General features: G+C 36.0%; 2 protein-coding genes across 8 annotated transcripts in view; one reads left to right on the forward strand and one right to left on the reverse strand.

Moving 5' to 3' along the window:
• The window catches only part of mycbp2 (MYC binding protein 2), a 91,916-nt gene extending 90,067 nt beyond the window's left edge, over window positions 1-1,849 (reverse strand). For all 7 annotated transcript variants that reach the window (XM_079464024.1, XM_079464025.1, XM_079464026.1 and 4 more), the window contains exon 1: window positions 1,166-1,849. In XM_079464024.1, the coding sequence (XP_079320150.1) occupies window positions 1,166-1,434 (269 nt within the window). In that variant the 5' untranslated portion in view covers window positions 1,435-1,849. The remainder of the gene's footprint in view (window positions 1-1,165) is intronic.
• Window positions 1,850-3,652: 1,803 nt separating this feature from the next.
• On the forward strand, window positions 3,653-11,376 carry scel (sciellin). Its single transcript, XM_079463766.1, has 25 exons — window positions 3,653-3,841; window positions 4,740-4,787; window positions 5,050-5,149; window positions 5,250-5,312; window positions 5,475-5,558; window positions 5,774-5,809; window positions 6,038-6,085; window positions 6,165-6,230; window positions 6,338-6,406; window positions 6,522-6,575; window positions 6,665-6,694; window positions 6,773-6,844; window positions 6,950-7,021; window positions 8,629-8,682; window positions 8,783-8,812; window positions 8,900-8,953; window positions 9,043-9,096; window positions 9,186-9,257; window positions 9,357-9,422; window positions 9,653-9,715; window positions 9,826-9,885; window positions 10,007-10,117; window positions 10,204-10,312; window positions 10,495-10,597; window positions 10,681-11,376. Exons 2-25 carry the CDS (start codon window positions 4,748-4,750, stop codon window positions 10,695-10,697), a joined length of 1,527 nt encoding a protein of 508 aa, XP_079319892.1. The 5' UTR covers window positions 3,653-3,841; window positions 4,740-4,747; the 3' UTR covers window positions 10,698-11,376.
• The last annotated feature ends 847 nt before the right edge of the window (window positions 11,377-12,223 follow it).

Raw genomic sequence — 12,223 nt, forward strand, 5'->3', positions numbered from 1 at the left:
AAGCTATATAATATTCACTTCTATATATAAAATAAGGCAATAGGCACAGTGTTTAACGTAAGAGTATATGGAGACATTTCAATAGGAAGAAATTAGATCTAGATCTCTAAATCTCTATTGCAGAAAAGACAAAACACAGAGATTAGTTTTATTTTCAACATGAGGGCCATCTATTACAAGGACCCTTATGCACGTGGTATAGACAATGAGACAACAGTAGCTGACAACAGCATGTGAAAAGTGAAAGCACCTAGGCTGCCTGGAGGTTGGGATCACACTTTGGATGCTGTTAACCCTGACGTCATGTTTCCAACACCTCTCCAACCTAAAACTACTCATGTAGAGTCAATGTCTATTTACAATACATGGCCAGTTGGGACGTAGTATGATCACCAGTAGCACATTCGTGATGGAGACTCCTGAGAGACTGCACGTCATTGCACTACAGCAGGGTGACGTAAGGCAAAACAGAACAGGACCAAGCCCACTCCACCTAAGCCAAGGGTGCCCAATTGAATAAATATGGATGTATTGACATGTATGTCGATGATAAAATAACTTCCAAATGAAGTGGCTGGTTATCAATAATCTCTACCTATATATACACAATTTGGCGAACAGTGTATATAAAACGACGCCTTGCCATTGGTCCATTACATATTCATAAACCTATAGGTAGCAGTAATCTTTGCATTGAGTTATGAAGTCATATAATAATGACAACAGTTAATTCCTGACGGATCAAATAAGTGAGTGTAAAAATACAAAATTTTTAGTCCAACCAGCTGCTTCACAGCTAGCGTTACATCTGAAAGGTTTGCCTGTGTAAGGTGGCTCGGTAGGTCTGTGACAGCGAATTTAAAACACAAAATTGCACAAATAAAAAAATGCAAGATAAACACAAACTGAAATATAGCTAAAAGTAAATACAAACTGAAAAAATCTACTCGTAACCCTAAACGAAGCCAATGTTTTTGCTTTAACGTTACCCGCTAATGCAACCTCGCTAAGGAAGTTAGCCGCTAGCTAACCGCTACTGTTTTGGCTCGAATGAGCTCACATTTGAACCCAATGGGTCGAGGCCGTTTTGTTTACCAACACATTTAGCCGCACATTGTCACGGTCCGGATTTTAAACCCGAACCGATCTGTAAAACGGTACCCACCTCCCAAGGTTTAGCCCCTGTTCTTTGTCGTTGATGGCGGTGGTGTAAATCCTCCGGTACCTCTCCGCCAGCGCTCGCCCTGAGAGAAGAAGCTGGTAACGACTTCGACAGTCTGACCGAGACCCCAAAACGGGACAGGAGCCCATTCCTGATCCAATCGCTCCGAAATCGTTTCCAGCTCCAGGAATGACCCTGACACCCAGCCCCATGGAGTGGGATGAGGAGGACAGGATCCCACCGGCACCCGCTGCCGCAGCAGCACACATCATCGTTTAGGGGAACAACGCATATATTGGATTACAATGTCAATTGACAGTACTAAAACTGACAAACACGCTCCATATATCCGATCCGCAAACGCACAAAACCGCCGGCGGATTACATCCGAGTATTTCTCTGATCAATTGCGCCTGCGATGCAACGACGTTGTCGGTTAGCACTGCTGCAACTGCGAAATGCGCTTCCCCGGATCAAAATCTAACACAATTTCCTCGATTGCAAGCGATTCGGCCACACCGAGTTTTCATGTTCAATCGCACCAAGAGGAAAAAAGTCAAATGCGTGACATGACGTCTGTGCTTTGCGTTTTATCCTGTTGTTTTTCTTGACCCTGTGAAGACAGCACCTTTAGTAGCGCTGCCATCTTAGCTTCATCATCCTTCCCTGTTCATGTCGCTGACTGTCAAGCATGCTGGGATACATTCCCATCTACAGCAAACGCGGTTCACGAAGCGAAACCTAGCATGACCCCTACATAGATAGCATTTTGGGGCGTTGACCAACGTTTCAAAAGAAGCCCAAAATGCTGTCTAACAAGGGAGCTCGTTAGGTTTTCACGCACAGCCGCTGTAGTTATAAAGAAGACGTGCATAAGGCTTTAGATGCGGGCTCCTCAAGATGCTTTAAACATTACTCTTCAGAATGTTAATTTACAACAGGTATAAAAAACACGCATCATGCACAAATGTCTCTTTGATATTTCATTATGCACATTGTCCTTCTAAGGACACGATGAATCCAGTATTTACGGTTTCACTGCATTGGCCATGGCCATGCATTGCATGAATCTGTCTGATAATGTTTAGCATTAATGCAAATATAAGTCTGTTTCCATTTACGACGATCTCACATCTAGTATTTAATAATCGTAAATGAATTCCAAAAATGTAAATTCCAATTCAAGTTTAATAAATAATCATTCTTACATTTCCTAAACGTATATAATTATACTGGCTTTGTGCAGAATTAAACTGGTAAATATGTGGAAAATTTCACTTCTCAAGCCCCATATATATGTTTAAGAATGTTGACAAACAAAAACTGTTAACGGTCTCCATTCACTTCTATTGTATGGACACAAAACCAATGCAAGTCATTGGGGACCAACGGTTTTCTGTTACAAACATTCTTAAAAATATCTTCTTTTGTGTTCTGCTGAAGAAAGAAAGCCATATGTTTGTAATTGCATGAGGGTGAGTAAATTATGACAGGATTTTAATTTGAGGTGAACTATCCCTTTATATATGTACGCTTTAAAAATACTGATAATAAATAAAAACTTCAACTGGATGTGCTTCTGGGCCAGTGTTTACCACTTGCAAAGCGGTCTATATTCGTGTATATAAATGGAAATACTGGGTAGCCCCTATTTTCTTTAGATCTAAACGACGTCAGCAGTAGTAATTCTAATGTGATGCTCCATCTGGTGGCAAGAAATGTCACTTTAGAAAAGGTGGACAGAAGGGAAGCAGATACATTTTTAGCCATTATACAAAATAATAACAATTATATCATGTTTCTTATTGTACAAAGCATTGGAGGTTTGGTAATATTAAAACTGATTAGCCATGTAATGTGTATTAGAGTTATATATTTAAGTTTACATAAGTATTTTTTAATTACATTTTGTATATTATTTACCTATTTACAAAAAAAAAATTTCACCTGCTTACATGACTTGAAGATAAGAATCTTAAGGCTTGAGGCATGTAAAAGTACTTTTACAGATCAGCTCTTTTGTTAAATTATCATGGTTCAACATTTAGCAAGTTCATTTTAATGATAATGCTCAACTCTTTCAGACATGTTTATCCAGATTGATTAGTAGTTTGTCAATGTGTACATTTTTTTCATTATGTGTGTTTCATGATTATCAAACCCATGATCTTTTCCACGTCTACCAGTTAAACTAATGGAACATTTTATGTGTGTGTTGGCAAAATATTATCAATCATAAACAGCAGTGACAATGCAGACTTTAACGACCACAGACTTTTGAACTTTTAAACTATGAGACCACACCCAATGTTTTATACAGTATTTTCAGCTTGGCATCTGGGTGGTGGGTCATATGCTGCATTTCACATAGTTTCCAAAGACTGAAAAATGGCTGGTAATGTGACCTTTATACGACTTGTCATCATTCCTGTCTGGTGGGAAAGACCTCATAATAACACACCTCAAATGAAACTACAAACACAAAACTGCATTGTAAAAACTGCGATGACAGTCTGAGCTTACAGTTCAGGTTCAGTTGCTCTCATATGTGTCATATGAAACCACACCTCATGGCCATGCCTTCCCTACCCAGGTCAAATATGTAAGAAGGGAAGAGCAGTAAACTGTATGTTATTCTCATTCAGCTTCTAATCACATCTCACACACCTGAAAACCAAGGTATGACTCTCTTGACACAAAGTGACTTTTCTCTATTTGCCTTATTTTGTATTTTGATTGTGTTTATTCAAATATCTCACTTTACATTTTTATAGAGTTTTGCTTTCAACCAAATTTATTTTTATGACAAAGTATGGATGTAATTAATATGTCACTGTACATTAATTTTATCATAGTTCACAGCTAAAACATGTACAGCATTTAAATGAACATTTAAATTAATTTCAACGGATTTACTGTATGACTCTGTAAAATGTGTACAGGTAAATTGGTATTTGTTTTTTCACAAACTTTCTGTAGATGTAAATGTTACATGCAAACAGCATCAGTTTAATGGCTATGTTACTTTGAAAAATATTAGTTTAATGGCTATGTTACTTTGAAAAACATTTGAGCTGAAAAAATCAGCTATTTGCTGCTCAATTTGAATGTTTCTGAAAATTGTTTCTATGCATTGAATGTAACAAATATTTTTGCTTTTGAATATATTTCTGAGATCCCTTTACTGTTATTATAATGATGCCTAAAATATGAACAAAATATGTGATAAAATGTTAAATAGAACATTTTAAAATCGTCCAGTACATTGGCAAATGCATTTCATTATAAGGTTGAGAAAGTTGCCAAGGTTACGGTGGCAGATGTTTGAACAGGGTGTGTGTATAGTGATCGAGACAGACTTGTTTTGGGTGTAGTCAGGAAAGTATTCAGGAAGATACCACTCCAAACTCTAACTGTGTTATCGATGTTTTGTAAAATATGCAGTTCATGCAATGTATGTGTTTTCTAATGGCACCATCTTGAGGACACGTTAGAAATAGCTTAATGTTTATTTTTGTGATAATAAAAGTGATTACTCCATACACTAAATAATGTGTTCTTCAATTTCCTTCCATAGCTTAAACCATGTCTTTCACCGGAAAGTCATATAGTCAAATCCAAACAGGTGAGAAAAATATAGCTAAAGCTTTCCATAACTTCAGCCATCACGCTATTTTATTTTGTTGATAAATAGATGAACAACTATTTGTATACAGGTGTTCACTGTACAAATAAAGACCAGTCGAAAACCAAATACACGCCTACCACTGTTGCTTACAACCTTACAACCCTTTTTTATAATATGATGAACAAATTAAATATTGTTTTTATTTTACTTTACAATATGTCATTAACACATAATCAAGTAATTTGTTATCATACTGCAGCTTCCACTAGAACAGTGGTGGAGGACAACAAAAAGAAGACTTCATTGTTGAAGGACAATAGCTGGATCAAGAAAAATGTGGAGGAGGACGAACCAGTTGAGTAAGTTTTTGTTGCATTCATCATTATTAATGTAACTGCAAATGAGATGTATAATAGATCAAAACTAAATATGTGCTGTGCTTCTATTTTTTCTCAACAGTAAGGTTGCTAATTTCGGCAAATCTGTTCTGAGTCTTACCAGATCCAAAGAAAACATTGCTAGGTAGTTACAGTAATATCTTTAAAACACTTTATATATATCCCACATTTAGATATTATGCACTTGCATCTAAAATATGTTAATTTAGGCGATCATTAAAAAAATCCTCCACAAGCATTGCCAATATTAAAATATGTGTCACTGACTGATCTTTCCCCCTTAAAGTTCTACAGGTTCAACCAGCAAAACCGAGAGCAAAACCACCACAGTGACTACATCACCTGCCTCTGTCCAAGCCCTCACTAAGAGGTAATTAATACACTGCTAAAGGCAACATTTTACATACTATATCTTTCATATAGCTAAAATACCTACTTTGTTTTATATGTAGTGAATGATTATATGTATGAATAATTCATCATTAATCATTAGTGCTTTAAGAACACAGAATTCAATTGTCCCTTTTGAAAGTTAGTACAGATAAAAACATTAACAACTAAATCTAAACATTTTTCAATTTTTAGATTTGGTGGGAGCCAGGACAAGTTGGATGAAATCAGGTAAACAGACATCTTATTTTAAATTGTTTGTAAAAAAGATTTTACTATGTATTATTAAGCACAATAAAGGAGGTGACATTTAAAAGAAATACACTGAAAGATTGAAATGTTCCTGTGTGAATCAAAAAAGCCTGCAATAGTATAATGTACAATTATATTAGTTTTACCTCTTATATTAGTTTTGAATTGAAAATTTCATTTAAGACCTTAACTCTCTTTCCTACCCAGGGGAACCACAACAACTAGATCAACTGTAAGAACGCAACCTAAGAGCAGGTAAGTAGCTTACTGTTGAGGATTGAATGAACGATTTGTTGTTACAAACTTTTACAGTGAATGATCATGCCTCTTTCAGTACTTCAACAACGACAACAACAGTCAAGGATGGTAGAAAGTTTACTGAGACTGTCTCCACAACCAGGTAAGATCAAACCAATTTTCCTTGTTTGCTCAATATCAAGGTAAATTAATATTTTTTTAACTATTCTGTGTAGTTTTATAAAACTGTAGTTTTATCCTTGTCCTCAGGAAATCATTCAGTAATTTAGAAACTATCCCTGCTAAAGACCTCTCTGATATTAAGACCAAGAGTTCTGGGTAAATCAGCTCAATTTAATTTACTTTTATGTTTACACACACACATACACACACACTCACACAAATAACATTTTCTGGTTCTATCATTGAAAATGCAAATGTTCTGCCCCTAAAGAGAATACAAGTCTGAAGTCACTTCTGTGAAATCATCAAAGGACACCATCGATGGGTGAGTATATGCATTTTAACAAAATTTTGAATGATTGTTCTGTTTTTGTTTATTTAATGTGTGTATGTTTACCATTAAACCGATAATAGGCCATCCTCAACTGTCAAGTCCACCACAAGGTACAGTAGTTTTGTATTTTCCACCAACAAACTGTAAAGTAGCCTACTTCCTTAACATCTGAACAATTATATTTGTAGCATCAAGACCTACACAAAGGATGACGTTTCACCAGTTAAAACAACCTCATACTCTCTTAAATCCACGAAAAGGTGAGAAATCTTAATCCCATCTCCATTTCAGAATCACCATGCTTTTCATTCATGGTAAGAGAGGGCAAATCATTGACTTATCCTGCAAATCATGCTTTTCCACAGCACTGATGATCAACTGTTTGATACTCTCATACCAACGTCAATCAAGAAATCCTATACAAAACCTAACAGCAGGTATGTGGCAAATTCATTTATTGCATCAAAGCTTACACAAAGTAAAATGTTTCACCAACAAAAATCACCTATAAATAGATTTTATTATCCCAAACTCTGAATGTGTAAATAATGCAGCTGTGACCAAAGATGAATTAAAATTATATTTGGAAACTAAAATGTTGCTCACTGTTCTGTGTTAAAAGTGACTATGAAGTCAATACTGTTAAGTCGTCTACAAACACAGCTGTCGGGTTAGTTCAATCGAAAACAACCATATTTAAGTGTTAATTCGTTCTTGTGCAGTAGAAAGTAGCCAAATTAGGCATGTGGATAAATTACATGACATCTACCCATCTTTAAAATCTATTAATAACAATTGGTAAAATGTCACATACATTTACACATTGTTTCATAGCGTCAGGATTATAACATTTAAGACATAGTTCTCCCAAAAAAAACTAATTCTGTCATCATTCACTCACTCTCAGATTGTTCAAAACTTTCTGTTCTGCTTAACACAAAGGAAGATATTTGGAAGAATGTCAATAGCCAAACAGATCTCATCCCTATTAACTCCCATAGTATTGATTTTCCTTACTGTGGGGAATGTTTGGTTTCTGACATTCTTCTAAATGTCTTCGTTTGTGTTCAACAGAATACTTTATACTTTAGAACAACCTGAGGGTGATTAAAAGATGACAGAATATTCATTTTTGGGGGAACTATCCCTTTAAGCTAACAACATTTTTTGTGTGTAGACCAGTCTCACATGTCAAGACCACCACAAAGTACATAAGTAACAGTGTTTTGTTTAATTATTTAATTATTGATAATTTTACTCTGTACAATGTTTTACTCTGGGGTCAGCTGTGGCCTAATGCTTAGAGCGTTGGGCTTGTGATCAGAAGGTTGCCGGTGCTAATCTCAGTGCCAGCAGGTCATGACTGAAGGGCCCTTGAGAAAGGCACCTTACCCCTGATTGCTCTGCAGTAATGTGCCACTGTATAAAAAAAAAACTACTTGTAAGTCGCTTTGGATAAAAGCGTCTGCCAAATGAATAAATGTAAATGTAAATGTACAATCCATAAAATAGCAGTTTGAAAGATTAATCATATCATTGTCTCAACATTACTGCATTCTGTAATTCCACAATTTTTAGTGCCTAATTATAACCTAAAAATCAGGTAATTGTCCCAAATTTACGAGATTCACAAAATGTTAATCTATGTACAAAATGTAAAACATGTATTCAGTGACCAGTAAGAGATGTATACATACAAATACATAAATAATCCCAACAGGGTGAGCAGGGAAGAGGGGAGGGGCTATGAATCACCTGTTTCTTTTTGGTCATAATGACTAGCTTATCCCGTACATTATCCTCCTTATTATAGGGTTACTTGCCCACATAACTAAGTCATTAGACAACAAGTATTTATCCAAGAAGAAATATTTTATTAGTTAATATTTTATAAAAGTAGTTCGTAAAACATTAAAGTAGCAAGAGTAAGGTAACCCAGATAAGCGGTAGTAATTCAACTGTTTTAAAAAGCAGTTTAATGAAAGGTAAAATAAAATTTTGTATCTGTAATACCACTGAACGCACATGTCTTTTGTCTCTAAAGTGACTACAAGTCTGAAGTCACTACTGTGAAGTCATCAGTGAAAACTATTGATGCGTGAGTTTAAGACAATATACATACAAATCTTACCTATAAAAATTATTACATTTTGTCACGTTTTGTGTGTTTATTAACACAAGAATATATTTTTGTCTAGACCAAACTCGCCTGTCATGACCACCACCAGGTACAGTAACCTCAGTTTTGCTCACCAATTGCCAACTAACCTGAAGAAAAGCCTACTCTCCTAACCTCTTAACAATATAATCTGTAGCATCAAGACCTACTCAAGGGAAGAGGCATCCTCACCTGTCAAGACCACCGCTAGGTACAGTAACCACTGTTTTGCTCACGGATTGGAAACTAACCTGAAGAAAGGTGGCTAATCTCCTAACCTCTCAACATTTTTATCTGTAGCATCAAGACCTACTCAAGAGAAGAGGCATCCTCACCTGTCAAGACCACCGCTAGGTACAGTAACCACTGTTTTGCTCACAGATTGGAAACTAACCTGAAGAAAAGTGGCTTATCTCCTAACCTCTCAACAATTTAATCAATAGCATCAAGACCTACACAATGGAAGATGTTTCTCCAACTAAAACAAGGTCCTATTCTGTCCAGTCCACAAAGAGGTGGGACCTTTCATTGCACAATGAAAATCTCTGCATCAGCATGCCTTTCATTCATACAGTAAGAGAGGACAAAAAAACTTACTTCATTCTTTTCCACAGTACTGAGGATCAACTGTTTGACACACTCATACCAACATCAATCAAGACAACCCACACTAACAGCAGGTACGTGGTATTTGCCTTTTTAGAAGGTGTGAACACATTTGTGGCGAGTTTGACATTTACTCTGGCATTCTCTGTAAGTAGTTTAACCAGTCGTGCAACTTACACAGAAAGCACAAAAGCCGCTGTGCTTTCTCATTTAGGCTGTCAGAAGCTCGCAACTTTCCATTATAACTTCACTCTCAAGGGTCTAGCAGTGTTCATTCAATAATGTCCTTCTACCGTTCTTACAGTCGCGAGGATCAGGATATTACTTTATCCAAAACCACTCGGACAGTGTATTCATCAAACGACCGGTAAGATACATTTGTTTCATTTCAGCTTATTCGTCTGGCACATTCGATGTGATTACACTTTTTGTGTTTTCATGGTTTTTTTAATGTTTTTTTTTTTTGTAACTGCATAGTCATGAGTGGGATAGTGTCACAAGTCCTTCTTACACTAGGACGTCATACACAGAAACCAGGTTCAGTACCCATAATATTCACATGCTTTCTTTGATTAGGTTAAGATATAAAACGCAGCGGTAGGTTAACTATTACTGTTTTTATTACCCTTACAGACTTAATTATTTTCATATTTTGCAGGCCTATTGATTACCTCTCTGACAACATTACATCAAAATCATCTACAACAGTGTACACGTCACCTTCCATTACATCAAAATCATCTACAACAGTATACACATCCCCTGAGAGGTACAAATCATTTATATAAACTATGCCAGCATTGAGTTCAATGTAAAGTGCAGTGCACGTGTGACATTGGAAACACTTTGTTCTAGGAAAGTCAGTGAGAGGGACCTTTGCACATACTGCCGTAAAAACATGTACACCGATGAAAAGATTATACTGGATGATATGAATATAAACTGCCACGCACGTTGTTTCAAGGTTAGTCATATGTCTCTTTAAATGCAGAAGTTATTACCGATGTTATTGAAATATATATCTATTGAGGTTAAAATATTTGAATTCAATATTTTTTATATTTAAAACAAAATGTATGGAAAATTGTAAATTGTAACTTTATTTTAAAAAATATATATTTAAAAAAAAAATCCGTGTTTATGCAGTGTAATGTGTGCAACACCTCTCTTGGGCACCTGAAGGCAGGTGACAACCTGTGGGTCTACCGCAGTGCTGTTCACTGTGAGGGCTGCTTTAATGTCACTAAGGGTAAGACACACTCTACTATACTTTTCAACAGCTTTAAACAATGTAAAAAATGTTTAAAAAATAACAAATATGTTTGTTTATAGGCAAGTGGCACCGCTGAATATATATTTAAGTTTCGGTTCAAGATATGGACAGAAGAGATGGACTGCTCTGCATTACAACAACCTATATCAGAACTTTCCCATGGTTTTAAATTTGACACAAAGTACATAAAATAATTTCTTGGTGGTGGTTTCTGTGAAATAATGGAATTAAGGGTTTCAAATATGCATTCAAAACTGTCATTCTCTAATGCTGTGAAATGTATCTCATCTAACTTGAAGGATTATATACGAAGGACTTTAATTTATTTCTTGCTATCATTTGATTATTTTGTATTGTTGAGATTGTGTGTGTGTCATTCCAGAGTATAGTTGGGTCATACCTGTTATGCAGTACTCTTTCTTTCTTAAAAGAAAAACACTTAAATTAACAAAAGTATTTCTATGAAAGGAAACCAGTCTTTCAGAGAAATTATCTTGCAAAGCTCAGGTGTTTAAGTGATTAAGAAAATATTTCTCTCAGTAATACCAGAATACAGCAGGTTGGAAATAAAGAGCTATGTTTGCCATCCTAAGATTGAAATTACTTTATTTTAATAGCTTTTCTAATATTGATGTTTTCATATACATTTTTGTGACATTATATAACAGGATTAAATGTTTTAGAATGAGACAATCACTACCACACAAAATAATTCACATAATAAATAAATGATCTGTTGCTAATACTGATCTCTGCATTTGTTGTATGCCCCTAAAAGTTGCATCATCCAGGCAGTGGTTTACGTGATACAAACATTTACACCGTATTCCCACTACAAAATGTCGAGGATTTCCGTAAACCAACTTAAAAAAGCACTAGATAACAACATCGCTTTGTGACAGATATGAACAGTAGATAATGAAACGAAGGCAAACGCCCCTGAAGCTTCTGCCTCTTCGGGTGACACTGCAGCTGCAGCAGACACAGATGTTAATGATACATAATATTTTCAGTAATGTTCACAGAGAGAGGGGAAGAACCTCTCTCACACTAAACATGTGGGTCTGTCATAATCCTGCCACAAGACTAAGAAAACATGATCAAAAAGAGGCAGAATCATGCCTCTGGCCTCGACCCTGGAGGGGAACCCGGCAGCCGCGACCCTGGAGGCGAAGGAGACTGCTCGCAGTCCATGGCTGCTGCGTTATGTCAGGAATGCTCACAGAGAGAGGGGGAAGAACCCAATTGCAGGCAGCCAGGTAGACATACAACATTAATTTAAATAACAATCCTGCGATGGGGAAACAGGAACTCAAATAAGAAATAACATAACAAGCAGGGCATGAAATCATTAACAATCAATAATGAGGAAACGAGAGGACAGGGACAAAAAACAAGACTTTATAGTTCTTAAAGATCCTTTTCCACTAAAGAACCTTTAGAAAAACAGAAAGGTTAATAATCGGATGTTAAAAGTTCTTTATGGAGCCATACAGCCAAAAATACTTCTTCTATGGCATCATGTACACCTTTATTTTTAGTCTTTGGAGGAACATTTTAAAAACAAGTTTTTAATTGTACTGTGTACACAATAGGCTTTAT

This window comes from Barbatula barbatula (assembly GCF_947034865.1).
Source record: "Barbatula barbatula genome assembly, chromosome: 9".
In the NCBI taxonomy this organism is placed as follows: Eukaryota; Metazoa; Chordata; class Actinopteri; order Cypriniformes; family Nemacheilidae; genus Barbatula; species Barbatula barbatula.

What these genes read in the sequence shown, in the direction of transcription:
- scel (XM_079463766.1), top strand. Translation starts at nt 4,748, where the DNA reads ATGTCTTTCACCGGAAAGTCATATAGTCAAATCCAAACAG. An exon ending in ACGTCATACACAGAAACCAG is followed by an intron (nt 9,886 to 10,006) that starts GTTCAGTACCCA and finishes CATATTTTGCAG; the next exon opens with GCCTATTGATTACCTCTCTG. An exon ending in GTATACACATCCCCTGAGAG is followed by an intron (nt 10,118 to 10,203) that starts GTACAAATCATT and finishes ACTTTGTTCTAG; the next exon opens with GAAAGTCAGTGAGAGGGACC.